We start from the raw sequence: 23,220 nt of genomic DNA, 5'->3' as shown, positions 1-23,220 counted from the left end.
TACCTACAACTTGATCCATGTTCGTGATGCAACAACTCCTTGTTGCTCCCTAGTAGATCCTTTGGTTCCTCCGAAGGGATTTAGGTTTTCAACTAAAAATTCAAAGATCCAAATCCTTGAATAAGAGAATGAGAATGGTATGGAAATTAGGGTTTCTCTAAAGGAATCCTTCTTTAAAGAATGAGAGGTCTCTCAAATGATATATTTTCAATCTCTCAAAAACTTCACAATCTCTAAGCTTGAATCTCTAACCTTCAAAGGGTTATAAGAAAGGTATTTATGGGCAAAATTCATAAGGATTTGGGTATCTTAAGTTTCCAAATTTGAGTTTGAGTGAAATTCATTCAAAATATGTTTCTAAACTCAGTAGGACTGACATGACCGCTTGAGTAGACTTAAATCACTTGAGTGCTCTACTTGAGTGTTCCATGTTGAGCAGGCTAACCGCTTGAGCGGGATTGATTGTTTGAGCATCCCCTACTTTTGAAAAATCGTTTTAAAAAACATTTTAAGTCCAAAAATGATAACGAACCTTTTTATACCTTAAAGAAGCCTTATATGACATAAGCCAAACCTTTTTAGATGTACAGTGACTTCTCGATTGGAAGAACAACAACCCTTGATTTCAATGGAGAGCAAGTCACTATCTAAAAAGACTTCTATAGTCAGACATAAATTGGAACAAAATTTCCAACATATAAACAAGACTCAATGTCCTAACACCAAGGATACTCAGATTGGTTATGAAGAGACATTTGCACCTATAGACAAATTAGAATCAATTAGGATACTTTTGGTAATAGCATGCTCCTTGAGGATAAAGCTTTACCAAAAGGATGTCAATAGTGCTTTTTTGAATGAGATTTTTAATGAAGAGGTTTATGTTGAGCAACCTAAGGGTTTTGAGGATCCAAAATTCCCCAGTCATGTCTATAGGTTAAAGAAAGCCCCTAATGGATTAAAGCAAGCTCCTAGAGCTTGGTATGGGAGGCTCACAACTTATCTTTTAGAGAAAAAGTTTGACAATGGGGAAGTTGACAAAACCTTGTTTATATAAAGGTCCAACGATGAGTTGTTAGTGGCACAAATTTATGTAGATGATATAGTTTTTGGAGCCACCTTTAGTGATCTTGCCCTTAATATTTATGAGGAAATGAAATCTGAATTCAAAATGAGTATGGTAGGTGAAGTAACCTTCTTCCTATGATTGCAAATTAGGCAACTAAAACATAGGATATTTTTTTCTCAATCCAAGTATGCTAGGGAGTTAGTTAAGAAATTCAATCTAGAATCCACCAAGCACTCTAAGACACCTATGAGCACTACCGCTAAGCTTAGCAAGGATGCATTTGGAATAGATGTTGAGGAAAAACTCTATAGAAGTATGATAGGAAGCTTCTTTACCTCATAACAAGTCATCTTAACATATCCTTTAATGTTGCAACTTGTGCTAGGTACCAAACAAATCCCAAAGAGTTACACTTCATAAATATTAAAAGAATTATTCGTTATATAAATGGGACTCTTGATTATGGTTTATGGTATCCCAATGATTCTTCTCTTGTGATTGCTAGTTATTTTGATGATGACTTGGTAAAAAATGACGAGGATAGAAAAAACACATATGGTGTTTGTTTTTTTTTATTGGTGATTGTCTTTTGGCTTGGCTTAGTAAGAAACAAAATTCTCTATCTTTATCTACTACCAAAGCTAAATATATTCTTGCTGAAAGTTTTTGTACACAACTCTTATGGATGAAGCAAATGCTTAAAGACTATGAAATTGAGCAAGGGACCATGAACATACATTGTGACAACTCTAGTGCTATAAATAACTAAACATATTGAAAATTTTCATCATTTCATTAGGGATCTAGTTGAAGAAAAGGTTGTCTCTCTAGAGTTTGTCCCCATTGAACATCAATTGTTAGATATTCTTACCAAACCCTTTGATTCTCTTTGGTTTGAGTTCCTTAGGAAATTCCTGGGCATATGACTAATCGACTGATCTTCAAAAGTTATAGGCTTCAAAGGTTTTTAGCTTATTGTCTATTTTCCGTTTGTTTCTTTTAGCTTTATTTTAGTTTAGCTTGGGCATATGATTTTTGTTTAATTACTTGATATATTAGCATGATCTATAATATCTTGAGTTTGTGAACTAGAGAAATATACTAGATCTATAAGACTTGATGTGGATTAATTCATGGAAATTTGTTAATCACTATTGACGTACTTGATTCCTGATAATTAAAAGTCTTTGTATGGTGACATTTCAATCTTACTTACATTTTGTGCTTGATCTAGAGAGAGACTTCTTAAGTTTAACTCATAAAGTAGACTTTGTTCACTTCGGAAGAATCCTTTGTCATGGAAAAATCTTATTATCTACAGGCTTTGTTTGACTAAGATCATTATAATTATTTCCCGAAGTGAGTCAGTGCAAAATATTGAATCATGTGTTAAGCATAAATCTCATACTCTTTCCAACATTCATGTTCTTAACTGTAAGTTGCTGCTCACTTGCAACACTTAGACACAACCCCAAAATGGATACAAAGGCAACCATGAATGAAAAAAAAAAAAAAAATGAAAAATCAATATTGATCATGGTGTACAATACCTCAACTTTCAAAATAAAAAGAAAAATGGTGTTAAATTAAGGGGAGTCAAGTTGTGCTATATGCAAATCAACGACGTTGTATTAAATAGAAATTTGGCAATCTTAAATCAAAATGACTAGATGTGTACTTTAATTCGACCTAAAGGATGATTAGATCTTTTCTAAGTTATCGGCCTCGAAATATAAAACTAGATAGTAAGTCGTATTTCCTTGAACTGATATACTTATGTTTCTATGTTGACCATTTTATACATTGATGGTTATGCATTGAGTTTTGAAACTAAGATTATGATTAACTTTGACCTTTGAACTTGAAACCTCATTCTTGATGGATTGATGTGTAATATCTAAAGTAACTCGATTTATTAATGATTAAACTAATCTTGTGAGTTCTTGAACATGATGATCTACCTAAGTTGTTTGCTTTTAGGTTTCTTGTGTCATTTTCACTATTTCATAGTTTCTAATTAACTTTGTTCAGTTTCTTAGTTCCCTTGGCTTGCTTTGAACTATTTTGTGGCTTCAAGTGCTCGAGCTTTGTTGCCAATGTTCATGTGCTCTATCTAACGCTATTAGCGATCAAATGCTATAAGTTGTTTCCAATGCTTCTTTGAGGAGTTAAACCGCTTGAGCTCTATAAGTCATATCTAGCGCTACTTCTAGTGTTCATGACACTTGAGTGCTAATCTGGATTGAGTGCTCCTGTAGGCTATTTAAAGCCATCCATGTGCCATTTGTTCATTTCACTCTTTCCAAGTTGTTTCAAGTGCTCTATGTTTTTTATTCTTTACCTTTTGAGGTTAGTTCATTTCATATTTCTCATTTCTGTTTGCATAGTATTGTTTTGGGCATCATTTTTAATATTCCTAGTAGTTTAGTTTTCCTTTGGATTGCTATCAATTTTATTGCTTTTTCAGTGTCCTTTCATACTTCACTTTATTTATGGTTAGTCATAGATGGTAGAGAGAGGTGACTCTTCCTAGGTCAATTGAGCCCATCCAAGTCATTCCGTTCTAGGGTCTTTTCAACATAGGAACTCTTTCTTTCAAATGCTTTCATTGACTCCTCACCCTATTCTATCTTATATTATGATTGTTGACTTCTCCAAGCCAGCATGGTTGCTTGCTACTTTTTTTACCTACTCCTTCTACTTGTCTGCTCATCGGACCCAGATCCGTCAATCGTTTGCTCGATTCATTTCATACTCTCTAACCAACAATTCGACATTGGCCAATTGATTTTGGACATAATGACTCCTCTTCATGATCCATCTTTCCGAGGAGACATTCTTCCTTTCACCCTCTCGATCTCTCGTATCTTGGAGGAAGTAGGCTTTGAGATTAACTCAACTCTAGGGGTCCAAGCTACACATGCCCTTTCAGATGGGAGCTCCTAAGCCAAGCACTATAGCCATGTGTATGCACTGGTGACTCCTCCAACTCACCATGTCCATAGGATGCAGCCTAGCAGGCTAATCAAGAGGTAAGAACTGAGAAGGATGAGCTCCAAGCTATGGAGTAAGGCGTAGTTCCCAAGGCAAAGTATTCCAAGCCTACTGCGAGGGCTCGATTTAGTCGAGGTCGTGCAAGTTCTTCTCAAGCTACTCACGAGGCATCTTCTTTTGTTAACCCCACTGCCCAAGAAATAGAATTCCCTAGCTCATCTCCATCAGAGAATAGACTCACGGGATCTTTAGCTTCGTGAGATTTGAGGACAACTTGATTACATCATTTCCTGGATCCACTCTTAGGGTGCCTCGAGCTCTGCTTCTCCACTTCCACCTAATGCCTAGTTGTTCATCTTATATATTTATTTTGTATATTTGATTTGAATGCATTTTGTATTGCATATCTTTGTATCCAAAATTACATTTTGTTATATATATATATATATATATATATATATATATATATATGAACTTATTTCTCTTTATCTCTTGTGTGCTTTTCAATGTTTATAATTCATATACTTTTCCATTTTTATGACAAAAAAGGGGAGATCATTAAACATATTAACATTTGATTCACCTAAATAGGGAGGAGCATATACATTAAGATAATAGAGAAAATATAAAAAAAACTCTTACAAAAATAAGGAAAGTTAATAATTTTTGAATTATTTATTTAATTCATTATTTTATTCATTTAATTCTTAGGGAAAATTAATTGAAATATTAGAGGAAATTAAAACTAAGACATTAGAGAAAATTAAATCAACTAATTAAAGAAAGTACAACTTAGAAGTTTAGGAGAGATACCTAATACATATGTTTCCTGCAAGATATTTATGTTTGAATTGTCCGTCTCTATAACTATTTTGAATCATGGAAGCTTCTTCACATGATTTTCACTGCCTATTTTCTAGTTGGAGATAGACCTCAAGGCATTATTGTTGATCTATTGTATCTTATCAAGTTTTTATTATATTTAGTTGAATTGCATAAATATATATTCCTCTTGAGCTTAGTTATGTACCTTGGTGTCACTATAGGGATCTGTTCCTCTTATATGCTTTCACAATGCATAAAGCAAAATCTCCAACTATCCTATTTTGCTATGTTGATCATATCTTATCCTACACATTACTTTACCTTTGGTATAATTTTTTGTATGTGTGCAGGTTATAGGGTTGGAATATAAGTATTACAAGATGATGCAAAGCATTCTCTTAGTTGATTTTTAATTGAGCATTAATGTATGTTATGTAAACTCTGAGTTCAGGTGTGTTTATGTAACGATGTTTTATCACAAAATTGCCAAAGGAGGAGATTGTTAGGACATTGACTCTTGTTTATATGTTGACAATTTTTTCCTTTTAATGCTTGGCCATTAAGTCTCCTATAGTAACATTACTATCATCTTTAGAATGAATTTTAATTTTATCTTCTATTATAATCAAAACTTTAGATTTAGTTCCAAATTAAAGTCTCTTCTAAAATTTTCACCCAATTATGAAAATAATTATTTTGTCCTTGGTAGGATTATAGGAAAATTAATAACAAATTTTGATACACTTTAATGGTATTTTCCTACTCTACTTGGTGATTATGACATTTCAATTGACATTTAGACTCATAATGTCCACACCTCTTACATCCAAGACATTATATATGAGACTTCTATTTTTGTTTTGTTTTGCTTTGTTTATTTTTTTAGTTTTTAAGTTTTAGGAGTGTTTCTCCTTCTTCTAGAAGAAGTTTTACCTCCATCTCAATCTCTATTGATGGAGTTATTATCTCCTTCTCAACCTCATCTACAACCATGACCTTTGCAACTTTTTTTGCTACCACTACTTATAAATACTCTATTTTGCAAAGCCTGCTTCAAATTAGTAGTTTTAACTTTTTTATTTATCATTTTTTTCATGTGAACATAATAAACCCACCAATCCATCAATTGTGAGCATATAAACCTAAAGAAATCAATAACTTTTACAAATTTTAAAATAACCAATGCAAGGATCCAAACCTTATTCTATAATAACCAAAACTGAAATAGACCGACCCTTGGTCTAAAATTTTCTTCTTCAATGATTGTAACAACACATTCAAATTTTGTATTTAGAAAATGTTTATCACATGATTTTCCTTACTATTTTTTTTTTCATCATCAAACTTCTCATTATTAACTTGTAATTGATTTAGAAAGGTTTATACATAATTAAAATAATCTAAGATTGATTTAAAGTCATTCATGCATAGAAACTCAAATTCTTCTCTTAGTATCTTGAACTTCTTTTGCTTGAAATGATCATCAACTTCGTATGATTTTTGTAGAGTATTTCATGCCTTTGATATTTCTACTTCTCTAAATTTTTCAAAGGTGGATTTACTATTACTGTTTGAAATATTGCACAAAGTGCTTTATTATCTTTTTTTTTTTTCTAGAATCTTTCAATAATTTTTTTTATCCTTTAATTGTGCCTTGAAATCTATTTGATTAGTCACTTCATTGTACTCATCAGCTATTCACTAGATCCCATTAACCTTGAGATCTAAACAATGCACCCAATTGCATGGACCAATTGTCAAAATTCTTACCAATGAATTCTAGAGTTTGTGATTGGATTGAATTATTTGCCGTCATGGCCTCCCCTACAAAAAAAAAATGCAACTTTCTTGAGATTTTACAAATTTCCTTGGTATCCTAGCCCTGATCTATAAATTTTACACTTTTCATGAATTTTTTATTATGCACCGTGTTAGAAGCACAAATTTTTGGGTATTGACAATAATTTCACTAATTTTTATGAATAAACAATTAATTGACATGCTAACAAGTCTATATTTATAATAAATTAATCGTAATTGTACTATGATAAATTTAATTCATAATTAAATTATGATTCCTAAATAACACAAGAAATATAAATATATAACAATTTCTTACACTTCTCAAAATTTTAAAATTCTTACAATCTAACTTTGAAGTCAGATTATTATTTTCAATAGTTTTCAGTATATCATACTGTCCAAAATATCATTGATTTAATAACATGCATGAAATACGAGTGTATGCACTAGAAAATAACTTAGAAAATGTTATTATTTTCCATTCTTTGTTGAACATTAATAAACTTTCCCTAATATCCAAATCTGTAGATTTGTAGTACGTTATCTTGTAGAACGAATGTGCTTTGTCTAAAACAAGAAGAGTTCTATACAATACAATAGGGAGATTAATCTGTCTCTATTTTATTGTGGGGAAAATTTACGTGTCCATTCCCAATTATGACAGGATTCTAACTGATCACCTATGAGTTGTGGAAATATTTGGTTTGGGCTTGGCCATTATTAGACTATGGCTCTTATTACTGAGGATGGGTTGAGACTTCGTCCCCCATAGGGTCGCTTGGAGGTGGTCTATGGCCCTGGCCATCTTTTGGTTATGTGCCACAGTCAGAGACTGGCCAGCCTTGGCCTTGGGTGGGCAGGAGTTGGCTAGTGCAGCCTAAACCAAAAGTCTGCTCAGCCCCTTGCATAAATTACTGCAGCATAAATCAAATGAGATCGATCATTGTCCCATTGATACAAATTTGTGTTTTCACGAAGAGATTCCAAGATTTCTTATCACAACTTTGTTTAAATAATAGTATGTTACAAACTCATGCATAAAATTGGAGAGTTAATTCATACCATCTGATGCCTGCAACGTTCCTCTACTTCTTGCATGCATGGTGTAAACAAACGAAACAAAAATAGCACTAACCATTGTACAATGAAAATCAAATGTTTTTTCCCTTTCTGAAGTTTGGATTGCATCTAAATGGTTAAAAGCATTACATGGAATGAACTATATCTCTAGCTCCCCCTTTTTACATACATCACCCCTCCGATCTATAGTCTCTTCATCATCACCAACAAGTTGGAAAATAGGACAATTCCTCCAAAACATCTCCCCCTTTTGCTGACTTTTTCGACATGGGAGACAACTTTTCATCCCAATGATACTGCCGTACGTACACATTCTTGTTAGGTCATTTATTTATCACATGGTTCCAAAAGGCCTCAAAGTTGCACCATATGATAAAGACAAAACACACATTTTCAAGCACCATATCAAGAAAAGATAGAGAAAGTGCTAATAGCAAATTTCACATCCCCTGGAAATATTGTAACTTCCCATCATTTTGTATGATACCGTTACTTTAATGGAGATCAGTGCTATGGCTCCCTGCTATCTGCATTGTTATCGGCTTCCCCATGGCTAATATCACCGTCCTCTCCCACCACGATAACAGCCCCAAAATGCACCCGGCGCTCGCTACCAGAAGAATTTGCCTGAGATTCTGTCTGTGCAGTAGTAGTCGCTGGGCTTGAGGATGCAGCATTGGGTGCAACATGGTTAAACCCCTTAGCAAATTTTCGTTCTTCCTGAATGTGTTGGAAGCCAGTTTTGAAACATCTATAGCAATAGGTTAAAAGCCAGAAGAGCCATGGGATGCCCACAAGAATGAAGCCTACAATCGGGTACCAAGAAGTGTGTTGTGCTCCCGGGAGAAAAATGTACAGGCAAAGGCATGTTCCACCTGCAACTATGCAAACAAAGAAGGTCCCTGTGATGAGATGAACTCGAAAATCGTCTTTTCTTACCTCCATTGAAGATGAGGAATCTGGTGGATGGGAGTTGTGGACGAATTCAAAGCAGAAAACAAAGTAAGAGCGATGAATTCGGGTCTGTTGCAATGTCCTTAACAAATATGGCATACGATGTGCAATCTGGATTAGGTTATTATTTTTATCTTTCTTTTGTTCTTTTTCAATAATTAGAAATTAATATATTTTTTTAAAATTTTAATTTCATCATCTCGAATAATATTTTAGAAAAAGTGGAGTGGAATGTCCTATTGCTCTTTGGATACATTCCTGTTTTAATTATTTTTAAACTTAAAAAATATATATTATATTTCAATCATTTCTAAAATTTTGTTATAAATGCTCAACATGTTTTGTACTCATTTTTATTTTCTATTTTAAAAAATTGCTTTTAAAAATAAAAAGTAGAAACATATTTGCTAATTATAAAACAAAAATTAATAAAAATTATTTTTTCAATGGGATTCAATGAGGTGAGGTACTGGTTTGATAGAGAAGAATATATATTGTTGGTGTGTTTTCCTCTTTTAAAATCTACCTAAAAAAAATTTGACAATGAAAAATCTTGTGATACTTTTCTTTCTTTTTCTTCTATTATTTTTTAAATTAAATAAATTAGGGATCAATTTTTAACAAATAATTATGAAAGCAATTTTGGAATTAGTGTGGCCTCCATGACCACATAAAGTTAATCCAAAATTATTATAAAGGTTCATGACCAAGTCATGAACCTAATGTATTTACATTTCCCATACTATACATTTAATGTATGTGGGAAAATTAAATGTAAATGACACATGGAAAAATATAAGGTATCATGACCAAAGTCATGAACTAACCAAGTTGTGTACAAGGTACAATGACCAAAGACATGTAATTACATTAAAATTTTCATATACCTTGAATACTACATGGGATTAAAAAAAAAAAAAAAAAGAATTCATATATTTAGAAGGAAGTGTTCATTTGTGACTTTTGATAGAATGTCACTTGAAACGATATAAAAGGGTTCTTGGTCCCTCTCTCCACTCACCCTAAGTTTATGAGATTTCTCATCATGTTTATACAAACATCGAGTGTGAGAGAGTAAGGAAAGGGAAGATACAAGGTGTCAATACCCATTCAAGAGATATAAGTTGTTACCAAAGTGACTAAACATTGTAAACAATCTATATAAGATGATCTTTATCACAATGTCACAAGATTAGTTTACAGATCTATTTTGGTTCATTAAACTAGAATTGAAAGATGGTATTTACTTAATTTTCTAACAAGCAAAAGTTAAAACAATGGAAGTGCAACCAAGATAATCTCATCAATGAAAATATTTTGAATATTTCGGTCTTCGAATCTAACCTTTTGCCTTGCTTGGGGAGTGGGTGAGGCTATGCCTATTTATGTAACTGTCCCTAATACAAATCTTATGTTGTTTTCTCCCTCTCCAAAATCCAATAAATAAATAAATAAAATAATAATAATGATAAATAAATCTTAATGATCTCCATTCAAATTTAATATTTATCAAGCTATAACATATTGCAAATATAAAACTCACCATGATAATATCTTCAATTTTTTAGGTAAAATATAAACTTACAAAAATAGTTACAAACCTTTTTAAAACTGATATATAAAAAAAAGCAAAATATAATAACATAATTATCATTTTTTTATATTTAAAATTAAGTACTTTTACCTCTTTGATCATTATTTAGGTTTTAAATAATTTCTTGTGTTTGAAAGTATTAAAATTCAATAAAATACAATTCTTATTTGTTAATTAATGTATAGTATTCATTTTATTTTTATGGATTTATAATAACAAACCCAACTAATTTTATCTAGTACTAATAGATAAACAGGAATTGTGGGGAAATGAGAGGGGATTCTAATGGAAGAAATGTGACGTAGTAGAATTTTTAAAATGATTAGTTAATTTGTTTTTATAAGTACAACTCTTGTACACAAAAAAAGCCTGCCTTTAAATGGAATGAATGTGGGATCCAATAGAATGAAACTTCATTAGGAGGTTTTTTTGTTCTTTCTTAGTAAGAGAAGGAAAACTATACCCATAGTTGATCTTCCAAGCTCTCCCCCCGAGAGAGGAGGAAATCATTCTGTTTGGATACTTCAATGATAAGGAGTAAGAGAGCAATTATTTTAGTACATGAATCCCAGTCTAAAAAATAAATGATGGATTTGAAAAATCTCATGATAGAGAATTAATGATAAGAAGGGTTATCAAAATAACTTTGAAAAGTTTCAATAATTTAATGGAGACATAAATTATTTTGAAAATACTTTCTAAAATAGATTGTTTAATTCCTTTTTGGAAATAAAAATTTTGGGAGTTTTTATAGAGAATATTTGATCAATTAAGGAATTACTAAAAGGTTCTATTTTTGGTAGTATTTAATTGAATAAATTATTATGAAATTTTCATAGAAATATTTATTATCTTGAAAAAGTGTAAGGAATAAAGAAAGTAAATCTTATGAGGATTTTTGAATATGAGAACCAAAGTTCCTTTCTTGGATAAGGTGCTCTCAAGATTATTCAAAATCTCATAAATTGGTAATTACATTAGTACACGAGTTTCCAATTTGAAAAATAAATATTTTGAAAATTTTCTTTAGAGATAATTTATCATTAAAAGATTATTACCAAAAGTCTTATAAATTAGATGGAAATAAATTTCTTTGAAACATTTCCTAGATAAAATATTTATTAATTTGAATTGTGTATAGAAAGAGAATTCTATGAAAATAGATTTTTAAATTTTGAGAGTGGATATTTTATTAAAATTCTTTTTGAAAATTACTCTCATGGAAATTTTAGATTTTTCATGATGGTATTCTCCTATTATACTAGGTTTCCAATTAGGAAATAAATATTTTTGGAAAATTTAAAAGTATGTAATTTATTCATCAGGGAAATTACTAATGGTTTTAAAATGCTCTTTTATTTCTCAAAATATTAACTGGGAGAGGGCCTTAGGCAAGCCCAAGGCCTCCATTGTCGAGCCTATCTTGATTTGGGTTCAGTACCAACCCCACAGTGGGTTAGCCCTAAGAATCAGGAGATATAATGGACTCTCTACATCGACGAGACTAGATATATCTGTAGTGGGAGTGACCACCCCCACGGTGGGGTTCTTTACTTAGTGACATTGATAGTATAAGGACAATGGTTATACACTTGACATTGGATATAAAGTGGTAGAATTGCCCCATGTGGTCCCACCTGCATAGTCCATGAGCCAAATAAAAGTTATGTTGATCTTGCATTTAGATACCTTTATGGTTAAGGCGAGGAGATCAATCTAAGAGGGTCTCTAACTAGTGATAAGGTCATGACCTGCCCCACATAGACTTGATTCTTATGATACTAAGAGACCTAGCAAAAGGACATGTAGTATGAGAGCACTACATTTTTGCTAAATTAATTACCAAATGCCTTGAATGCTCAATTAGGTCATATGCTTGGCTATATTCTTTATTACAAATATCATGTTGGTTCTATTATCACTCTCTTTCTCATAATAGGCCAAGCCCAACTAATCAAATGGACTAATTTTATTCTGGATATAGTAACTAATTGCGTAGAATTTAGTTTAGAAAGAGTTAGCTATTCCTTATGAACTAACCTAACAAAATGAAAGAGTAGTACATCAAGGTGCTATTAGATGGATCAGAAGACCAAGTGACTAATACTTAGATCTTTCGATGATGTGTTGCAATAGAAACACATGTCTATTACTAGAGACTTTGATATTCTTTCAAGTTTGCAATGGTTATTTGGTGATAAGGGTAGGTTAGCTTTGAAAGGCTACTCTTAGGACTGTAATGAACACTAGTGTTCATATGATCTTAGAGACCTTGCCATTTTCCTTCAAAATGGCTAAGGGGATTCTCAAAGATTATAGGGTGTTCATAAGGAAGTCAAAGGTTCTTTAGGTTCTTTTACCAAGAAGAAGAAAAACAAAACCAAATAAGGAAAGTACAAGAGAAGGAATAAGAAAGCAAGCTCAGGGGTAAGTGATTCCTTTGTGACCTTTTATGACACTTGGAAAGGAATGTTCTATTTACCTAAAGGAAAAAGGAAAGCATACATTATTTTCTCATTGTTGAGTATTTAGTGGTGGATTTCACCATTTATGGTGGATATATAGGTTCCAAGCCCATTGTCTGTAAGTCCTTATAGGATATTCAACAAGTGAGAAGGTTAAATGATGGGATTATAATTACCTTAGCTTCAAATACAAGGTTAGTTATGCAGGTAAGTGGGAGGTAATATCTTTATCTATATATATATATATATATATATATATATATATATATATGTATTCCATTATCACTTTGCCAAGTGATGAGAATAGTCAGATCTCAGGATTAAACCTAGCACTAATTAAACATTTGGTTTCTAAACCTAGGTCATATTTGTTGGGAATCATCGATTTCTCCATTCCCTTATCCTGAATCATATAGGTGCATGCAAAACTACTTTAAGCCTATAGATCCTATGCAATGGAAGCAAAAAATAGATTTTTACAATTCTATGATCAAGAGGAAAGCCATTAAAGGACTTTAGCTTTGATTTGGATGTTCCTAAATCAATTTTGCTCGGAGAAGATGGAGAATAATGAATCTGAATGTCTCGTACACCCAAGATCTTGCGCCCGATGACTCGAACCATGATTTTGACACTCTAAAGTGTGGACTTTGGAAGGGATGATATTTTGGTTCTCACTATCTCTCTCTTTATTTGGAGGTGGAAGACAAAGTCTCTCTAAAAGTTATAAAAACCCTAGCCCTATGGGGGTATTTATAGGCAATGATGAAAATATCGATAATTATGGATATATTGGTACTTCGATTTTATAGATATATCGAATATATTGATGAATATTTTGACACAAAATATCGGTGAACCTAACATTGATCAAAACTTATAGAAATGTATAAAAAAAAAACCAAAAAAAAAAAAAAAAAAAAACTCTTAAAAATGAAATTAGAAGTATAATAGATATTTTAAAGTTGTTTTGTTCAAGAAATTGATATATGCATAATATAATTTATCGTATTTCATAATAATATTGTATGCATTGATAAAAAATATAAATTTTATAAGTGTGCATTTATTATTAAATTATATCAAATATTATTTGACAATAATATTGTAATATTTGATTATAATATGTCTAATTTAAAAATATATTTACTATTAAAATTATAATCCATTTAATATATGTATAATTTTTAACATTTAATTAATATATTAATGATATTAAAAACACTATGAAGAAAGTTATCATGATAATTTTTATATTTTTTGGTAATCAATTAAATGAAAATTTTTTATTTAATAATAAAATAATTATAATTAATTTGTTCATTAAAATATCATTTTAATATTATGTTTATATGATGAGTTTTAATATATATATGTTTGGTGCGGCATATATATCAAGAGGCAAACGTGGCCTAGTGGTTGGCCCAACTGCATGTTGAATTTATTGGCTAGGGTTTGAGTCCCCTCAATGGCAAAAAAATCAACATAGTTTTTACCTTTGATCATCATCCTGCATTGATCGTGTTAACCACCTCAAAATATCGCAAAAAAATGGTGAAAATTTGATAAATTTCGAAATATTGGCAAAATTCTTGATAAATTATCGAAATATTGGGGTATCGATATTTCTCTCTTATGTATCTTGTCGAGGTCCATCAATACACGATATTTCGGCAATATATCACCAAAAAATCATGATATTTTAATTCATGTTTATAAGGTTCCCCTATTGGACTTAAGTGACTTGAGCCCACCAAGGCTTGGATCACTTAATCTAGCCCAAAATGGGTTCTAATTGATTAATTAACCACACAAGGCTATCTAATTAATTAATTAGCCCAATCCTATAGAACTTGTTCACTATTCCTTGTGCAACCTTCCGTAATTACCAAAACACTCTTATGCATAAGAATGAACCAAGAGTCAATTCAACCCTCCTAAACTATGCCATCTTGGTATATGAGCTCAGAGCGGGGACCACTAGAACTCATAGGAGTACTAGCTCCCTCATAATCCAATTCTGAAGTTGATTCAACATTCCACTAAAGAGAGTCAATTGCAATATCCTATGTAAATAACAACGAGACGAAGTTCGAAATTCGTGACCTACTATCAATTGTATGTAGACTCCCAATGAACCGGTGTCCATAATCTAACAAGGTAGTGCTATTACCTATCAAGATTACCTCTCCAATCCTTGAGTTAAAAATCCCACTTATTATGTGATCAATTGACAAACTCTACCTCTAAGGAGCATATGTCAAATTTCCACTAAAGGAAATGCTATGGCCATAGTCTTCTAGATGACATGTCCTTTAGATCACCCAGGGGGACACATCGTCTAAATCCATGAGATATCAAGGTGCCTTTATTGAGAATACCTATTGCCACCAGCCTCTATCAACAGTGACCTAATCCATAGGGATATATGACCACTTTAGGATCATCTCACCCATAGGTCAAAGCCTCATATTAACTTTTGCAGAAGCTCAATATTTTCTCAAGGTTGAGAGTCCATGCAGTATAGTAGCTTATTGAATCACGACAATTGATAGCCTTGTGTCATGATTCACCATAAGTCCTGTTCAATGTGCATCACATACACTAGTACACTCACCATGGGGAAACTATCCTAATAGTTAAGACAAACTATCCCTCCAATTAGGAGGTAGTGTACTACAATTTTAGATGGATAGCCCAAATCCATGAACCAACTATGGACAAGCCATCACTCTACAAGGAACCCATGACTTGGATCTTCTGTGTAATTCCTAATGCACCCAAGTCATGTACAATGTAAGTGATGTAGGGCATGTATGCTCAAATAACTAATTAATACAAAAGAGATATTTAAGGGAAACCAAGAAACATAAATAAATATCACTTTGCTGCCACTATTGCAAAACACAAAAGATGGATTGAAGGATTTAGAGTATGTGACTATGATTGAGATTCAAAGAGCTTGGCTACCACACGGTTTGTATCCAAGATATTCTTGGTGCAATAAAAACTGGTTCCGGAAAGGCTTTGGCTTTTCTTATTCGGGTAAGTCCGTTATAAAGTTTAGACTTTAGAGTGTGGGTTGTTTGGCTGTTGGGAAAGTGTGGTAATTTGTAAAAATTAAAAACTTATTTTGCTTTAAGTATAAGTTCTGAATGTCTTGTTCTGATATGGGTTTCAATACCCATTTTTGTTTTTGTCAATAATTATTACTCTTCAATCATGTGATCGTTTCAAATTAAATTTTTATCCATTCATCATAATGAGAATGATTCATCATGCATCTGTTATGGTTTGCCTCTTCAATGTCTAATGTATATATACTTTTTTTTGAAGATCAAATGACTACATGCTTTAAATCTTTCCCTTCTAACCTTCCAATGTTTTACCCACTTTCAATTGCAATATCTACTATCTATCTATTATTTACTGGTTTGATTGTTTTTCCCCTCTTTGTTGACAGGTATTGATTCTAAATAGAAAGAGAACATCTACTCCTAATTCGAGGCAATTTTCTATTCAATGATAAATGTATACTTAATCTGAATATGTTGCTTTAGTGCTAGAATTTGATTATGTTTTTGGAAAATTTGCATGTTATTTTTTTAGTTTATTGTAATTAAATAGTATCATAACATGTTATCTTGATGTCATTTTTCCCATTAAATTTTTTTAGGTTTGTTCTTTAATCTTTAGCACTATTGAAGTTAAAGAATTAAAGTCATTGTTTTTTTCCCTTCCTTTAATTGTTGTTGTTGTTGTTGTGTGTGTCATTGTGTGTTTTTTTTAAAATGAAAAATGATGTTGCATTTTTTGGGTATGTTTAATGGTGGTGATTCATGTTTGGTTTATGAGAAAATTTTGGAAAATATTCCTCTATATAATCTTTTGTTATCTTGAGTAATGCTTAAATGAGGGTTTTTGGAAAACAAATTTTGATTGTGGTTTTGGAAAATTTGCATTTTATCTTTTTAGTTTTTGGTATTAAATAGCATTGTGACATGTTATCTTCATGCCATTTTTCCCAGTAAATTTTTTGAGGTTTGTTTTTTGATCTTTAATGCACTATTGAAGTTAAAGAACATGTTATCTTGATGCCATTTTTCCCAGTAATTTTTTTTAGGTTTGTTTTTTGATCTTTAATGCACTATTGAAGTTAAAGAATCAGAATTATTGTTTTTTCCTTCCTTAAATTGTTGTTGTTGTTATGTGTGTGATTGTGTTTTTTTTTTTTTTAATGAAAAGTGATATTGCATTTTATGGGTATGTTTAATGGTGATTCATATTTGGTTGATGAGAAAATTGTGGAAAGTGATATAGGTGGGATATGAAGTGGGAATGGTTTTAGAGAAAGAAAAAAAGCTTTTTGTTTTCTTTTTTGTTTTCTTTTTTAATTTTAATGACAAATTCAAAGTTCTATTCATCTAAAATTAGGTTTAAAAAAAAAAGGTTTGGGAACAAAAAAACCTCATAATGGGCAAACAATTGTTCAGGGGTTGATTGGGTTTGTATTATATTGTTGATATTGTTTCTGGTTGTTTCTAGAGTTGTAATTACATTGAAATTAATTCATAAATTGCTATTTTTTCATTTAATATAAATCTTAAATTACATTTATAATTATCATTTTTTAAAATATATTTTTAAAAATGTCATTCAATTCATAAGACATAGAGCAATAGAAATACATTTTTCTCATGTAGTGCAGTATTATTATAGTTCTTTTTTTATAGGCATTATTGCAGTGTAATTTTCAACCTTTCAATTACACTCTTCTTCTATGCCATTACTAACATTGATAAAGAATAAAAATGTGGCTTTATTTTTTTCCCTTTGTTATGTTATGAATGTTTTATATTAATTTCATGAAGGCAATAAAGACTGTTAGAGGCTAGTAGGTTTTAACTTTAAACACAACCCTATTAGGCTTCCATGTTCAATAGTTTCAACCATGTAATTAAATACCCACATCACCCACTTTTCTATTCATCTCCCATTCACTTTGTGACTTGTGCAAACCTAAGTTAGTGTATGTTTGATCACCTTGAAATGAGTTTTTTTTTCAATGGTTTGAGTTGTTGGGTGAATATATATATATCAGGGATCATGGTGTTTAATTATTTGCAATATTACTAATGCCCATATGTTAGTATAATTAGTACTTGAGATTACTTCATGTTTTAATTTTTCAGATATTACATTGTTAAATGTAAATTTGTAAAGATTGTTATTTTATCACGTTTTCATATTTTTCTATTGTCTTCTATTTCGAAGTGTTGATTTTGGAGCTATATTCAATTTGTTGAGCTTGATTCCACAACCAAACATTTGCCAACAATTGGAGGTACTTTGATTTCTTACAATCAAGTTTTGATTTGATGGTTGAAATGCATGTGTGAGTATTTTTAGCAAGAGTTGAAAACAAAAAATTCCAAACAACTCTATGATGAAATTGTTTTTGCAAAAGCACTATTTTATGTCTCTTTTATGATATTAGTGTTTGAATTATATTTTCTACAATGTCTTTATAGATTTGAATTCTTGTCTTATGCCTTTTGTTAGACATTGTTAATTGATTTCTTTGATATTAATTTCTTTTTCTTTTTTTTAAAAAAAGAAAAAACTATTACAACCTTCTTATAAAACACATAAACAATCAATCCAACCCCCATAATTAAACTCAACCCAACCATTAATAACAACTCTGCTCATAGAAACCCAAAAAACCAAAATACCTTTACCAATTTACTACTGTAGGAGCATGGACAACTTGTTACAACAACTTGAAAAAAAATCCTTCTTTTAATATAAAAATCTCAAATAGTTAAGTCCTCTCTGTCATGCCCCAAAACGTACTCCAAGGGCATAACAGTCATTTCACACCTCAAGCCCAAAAGTTCAAAGTGGAAACAATACAAACATTTGTATTGTAATTGAAAATTTACCATTTACCAATTACCAAAATCCTGTTCAGAATAGTAGAACAAAAATTCTAAAATCTCCATATAACAATTTTTGAAACTTAACACATCAAACCAAGTGTTATTGTGCAAGTAACTCCAAACTCAAATAATTCTAATGGAAAATACATTTTAACATATAAACAATGCTAAAAAAAATAATGAGAGTTTTGGCAAATGTCCTAACAAGCTAATTTCCCTTTCTAATAATCACTCCTCGCCCGAACTGAGGGTACCAGGAAAGTTATCAACAAAGGGGGGATGAACTCAAAGCCCAATAAGGAATATTAACACAGTTTCATGGATCAAATATTTTCAATGATACTTACAACAGGAGATATAACATATACTCTATTTATAAAACTTTTGAGTGCTACTACATTTAAACTATTCAACCACACATTTTCATATATATATAAATATTTCATATCCATTTCAAAACAATTTCTCATCAAAACCAAATCGAATGCATTCAAAATATCTTTACTCTGGTTATCAAATAAAAAATAGTGCCAATTTAAGTGGGACTTTACAAATAGGTGGTTAGCCTCAAATGTTCCTTTTAAGGTGGACGAAACCAAACACTACTAGTACTAGTAACCTCTAACCAAACCCTAGAGGTTGGGGTTCAAATCAATTACATTTCCCACCACGAAAATGTAAAGGTCAACTATTATATCTCGTTGATAACAACAAAACAAACCAGAGTCAAATTCTTTATTTTATTTATTCCAACTTACAAAAGAAGAAAATCTCAAAGTGTTTCAATATAAACAAAATAAATGTTATAACACATTTTTCCATACAAAAAATATATTTGATCCATGCTTAAAAGCAAAATTAACTATTACACATTTCAAACAACATATATATATATATATATATATATATAAATTTTTTGTTTTTTGCAAAATTTGTATTAATTTCTCTTACCTCAAAAGAAGTCCTCAAAAACTTTGAAGGAAAATAATTCTGGAAAATCTACTTTTCACCTAACAAAGTATAAGAGAAATAACCATTACTATTTATCTAAAATTATAAGTTTGAAAATCCTAAAATTTAAGGTATTCAAATTAATGTTTTTAATTATGAAAGATAATTTAATCTATTCCCATTTTAGAAAAATTAGTAAATTTCTAATTCATATAAAACTTAAATTTTATTTTCAATTTATTTCTTAGGACACAACATAATTTAATTAAATTACAATTTATTTCACTAATTAAATTCTATGCTATTTATTAACTTACATCCATCATTAGTATAATTATAATACTAAAAACTTTACTTTACTTCCTTTTATTGATAAATTCTATTCTCTCACTTTCAATTCTTTTTTGTTTCATCAAACATAACCCTGTATACACAACAACTCTCCATCATTGTTAATATAATAATATATATATATATATATATATTTAACCACCAAACACACTTCGTACATTTCTTCCTTTATTATTAATATTTTTATTATTATTATTATTTTATTATTCTTATTTTTCCCATCATGCTCATTATTTTCCACACGCTCAACACCTAAGCTTGCATAATATATATATATATATATATATATATATTAAAAGCCTTCCTCCAATGCGCACACCCCCCCCCCCCCTAATATTTTCCAATCCCTTAAGCCACATATAATAATATATTTATTTACTCATTTAATTTTTGAAATTTCATTGCTTAGATCTATTCATCTAAGAAAATTTTGAATTTCCTTATTTTCATCAATGGGACAACCTATATTCATAATTTCAATATTTTGACCTAAAATTTTTAAATAGATTAACCCTAGCCTAAATTGAAATCTTCCAAATAATTTTTTTTTTCATCTAAAAACTTAAGATTTCCCCATTTCTAACAATAAATCAACCCATAATCTTAAATTTTCAATATTTTGATATTAAAAAGAATTAAATAAACTAACTCTAATCTAAATTTTTTTCAAGGAATATCTAGCTTGTTCAGAACTAACTAATGAATATATTATATTAATTTAGGGTTAGAATCTTACCTGAAAAAATCTGAACTTCAAATTTTGAACCTCCAAACCTTGAGCCCGATCTTCAATTCTTTAATTTTGGTTGATAGGGTTTTTTGAATAAAGAAGACAAGAGGAAAATCTAATTTATACCTAGGATTATTAATTGTAAAAGACTTTTTCACCTTTAATGAGTTTAATTAATTAATTAATTACTTTGTAATTTACTATTTTGCCCCTAAAGTTAATTTTGGGGTGTTACACTCTCAAATATAGAACTCAATAGATAATTGTCCAAGGACATAAAAAACTACAAAAACATTATTTTCTAAGAACAAAAAAATGCTTCTCTAACACACTCATGGCTCCATGGCCACAAGGTTAGACTTCCAATTAGCATGTTTATTCTCTAAATCCAAATGTAACTTCTATTCCCATTTAAATAAATAAATAAAAAAACTAAGATAGGTATTAAAATAGAAAAAAACACATCTTATTTGTCATCTCCATTCATACATACTATTAGTTTTGCTCTAACTAATTTATTCATTCATCATCTGCCAGCTTACAAAAAAAAAAAAAAAAGTTTTTTTTTTTTTTTGTTTTCCAAGAATTAATTTGTATTTTATGAAATTAATCAAATATTTTTTAGTTTTTAAGGCTTAATTATTTTCTTAAACAAGAATCATAATATACTATCAAAAAAACATAAAAATAATAATAAAAAAAAAAAATTGAATAAGAGAGGGATGGAGCAATAGCCCATCAAAACAAATCTAGATATAACCAATGATGAAAATTTTTGTTTTTTTGGCCGAAATTTTGTGTTTCGGGCGGCGGCGAAACAAAAGAGAGCGAAATGTCGACGGCAGAAATATCCATAAATTTCGCCAAAAATTAGAGAAATTTGGCGATTTTTTCAAAAAATTGCCTCTAGTTGGAAAATTTAGGAGAAAAAACGTTTTGTTTCGGTTTATTTCGGCGAATTTTCGTCGATTTTTTGAAAAAAGATTTGTACCTCTAATACCAGAATCTGAACGGACGTGTTAATGACGGGACCATCGATGGTGTGGTTAAGTTACACAGCGACGGCTCAGACGGTGGTGTTAGGGCTTGGAGGAGAGTGAGGGCAAGTGAAGAGTGGTTGATTTCATGGTAGAGAGAGAGTTGAGGCGATGGGTCCGGCGAGCAGCGGTGATGATGTTGGAGCCGGCTTTGGCGAGGTCAAGACAGAAGTCGCGACCGAGGGCAGAGGAAGCACCGGTGACCATGACCACCTTGCCTTCTAAGCGGTGCCATGGCTAGAGGTGGTTGGAGACTTTGTTCGCCATTGGGTCTCTGGCATCCATTAACATTCGCAGCAGTGGCAGCACATGTAATTGTGAGGGGTGCCTTGCACCTGTTGCTGATCCGACAGCTCCCAACTTCTCCGCGTTGATCTAACAGCCCAGATTTGGTCCGAGCTCCAACGATCAATTTTATGTACATCTGATGGTCCAAATTGAAGTTGGATGTGATCCAGTGGCCAGAATTGAACCCCGACGGCTATGTGATGATCCAATGGTTAGATTTCGCCCAGATTTCGATCAAACGACCAATTTTGTTTTCCAATGGTAAAATGAGATTTCAACAGCCTTTTTGGCCCAATTTTTTTTTTCTATAAATAGCTCATTTTTCACCAATTTCATCCACATTTCATATTTGATCTCTCATTGCTCCCAAGGTTACTCATTTTGTTTTTAAGGTATGTTTGTTTTAAATTTTTATTATTTTGTATTGAAGTGTAATTAATTAGTATATTATTTAAATCTTCAATTTTATTTATTTTCTTTTCAATTGTCATGAATTAATACATCAATGTTTTTTTCTTTTCATTTGTAATTAATTAGCACATTTGAATTAATTAGTACATATTTTAAATCTTGAATGAATTAGTAGATTTTCATAGAATTAATTTAGTTTAGTTAATTTATTAACTTAATTAACAATACTAGTAGCTTCCCAATTTTTTCAATTTTTTTATTTATTTTCATTCGTAATTAATTAGTACATTTGAATTAATTAGTACATTTTTTAAATCTTGAATGAATTAATAGATTTTCATAGAATTAATTTAGTTTAGTTAATTTATTAACTTAATTAACAATACTAGTAGCTTCCCAATTTTTTCAATTTTTTTTATATTTTCATTCATTAATTAGTACATTTGAATTAATTAGTACATTTTTTAAATCTTGAATGAATTAATAGATTTTCATAGAATTAATTTATTTTAGTTAATTTATTAACTTAATTAACAATATTAGTAGCTTCCCAATTTTTTCAATTTTTTTTTATATTTTCATTCCACTACTACAAAAATTAAAATTTATGACACTTCATTCCTTGGCACTTTCATAAAGCGTCATTATTTAGTTAATAATTGGATATGCAATGGCGCTTATTAGAAACGTCATTGTATAGTGTAATTTTTTTAATTATGTGGCTTA

General features: G+C 30.7%; 1 protein-coding gene across 1 annotated transcript; it reads right to left on the bottom strand.

Annotated features, from left to right (window-relative positions):
* Positions 1 to 8,281: 8,281 nt before the first annotated feature.
* On the bottom strand, positions 8,282 to 8,716 carry LOC104881791 (hypothetical protein). Its single transcript, XM_010663007.1, has one exon. It carries the CDS (start codon positions 8,714 to 8,716, stop codon positions 8,282 to 8,284), a length of 435 nt encoding a protein of 144 aa, XP_010661309.1.
* Positions 8,717 to 23,220: the final 14,504 nt, after the last annotated feature.

The sequence above is a fragment of the Vitis vinifera genome, chromosome 15, assembly GCF_030704535.1.
Source record: "Vitis vinifera cultivar Pinot Noir 40024 chromosome 15, ASM3070453v1".
Classification (NCBI taxonomy): domain Eukaryota; kingdom Viridiplantae; phylum Streptophyta; class Magnoliopsida; order Vitales; family Vitaceae; genus Vitis; species Vitis vinifera.
Note: the sequence above shows the minus strand (reverse complement) of the source record. Positions and strands in the feature narration are given on the sequence as shown.

What these genes read in the sequence shown, in the direction of transcription:
- LOC104881791 (XM_010663007.1), bottom strand. Translation starts at nt 8,716, where the DNA reads ATGGAGGTAAGAAAAGACGATTTTCGAGTTCATCTCATCACAGGGACC.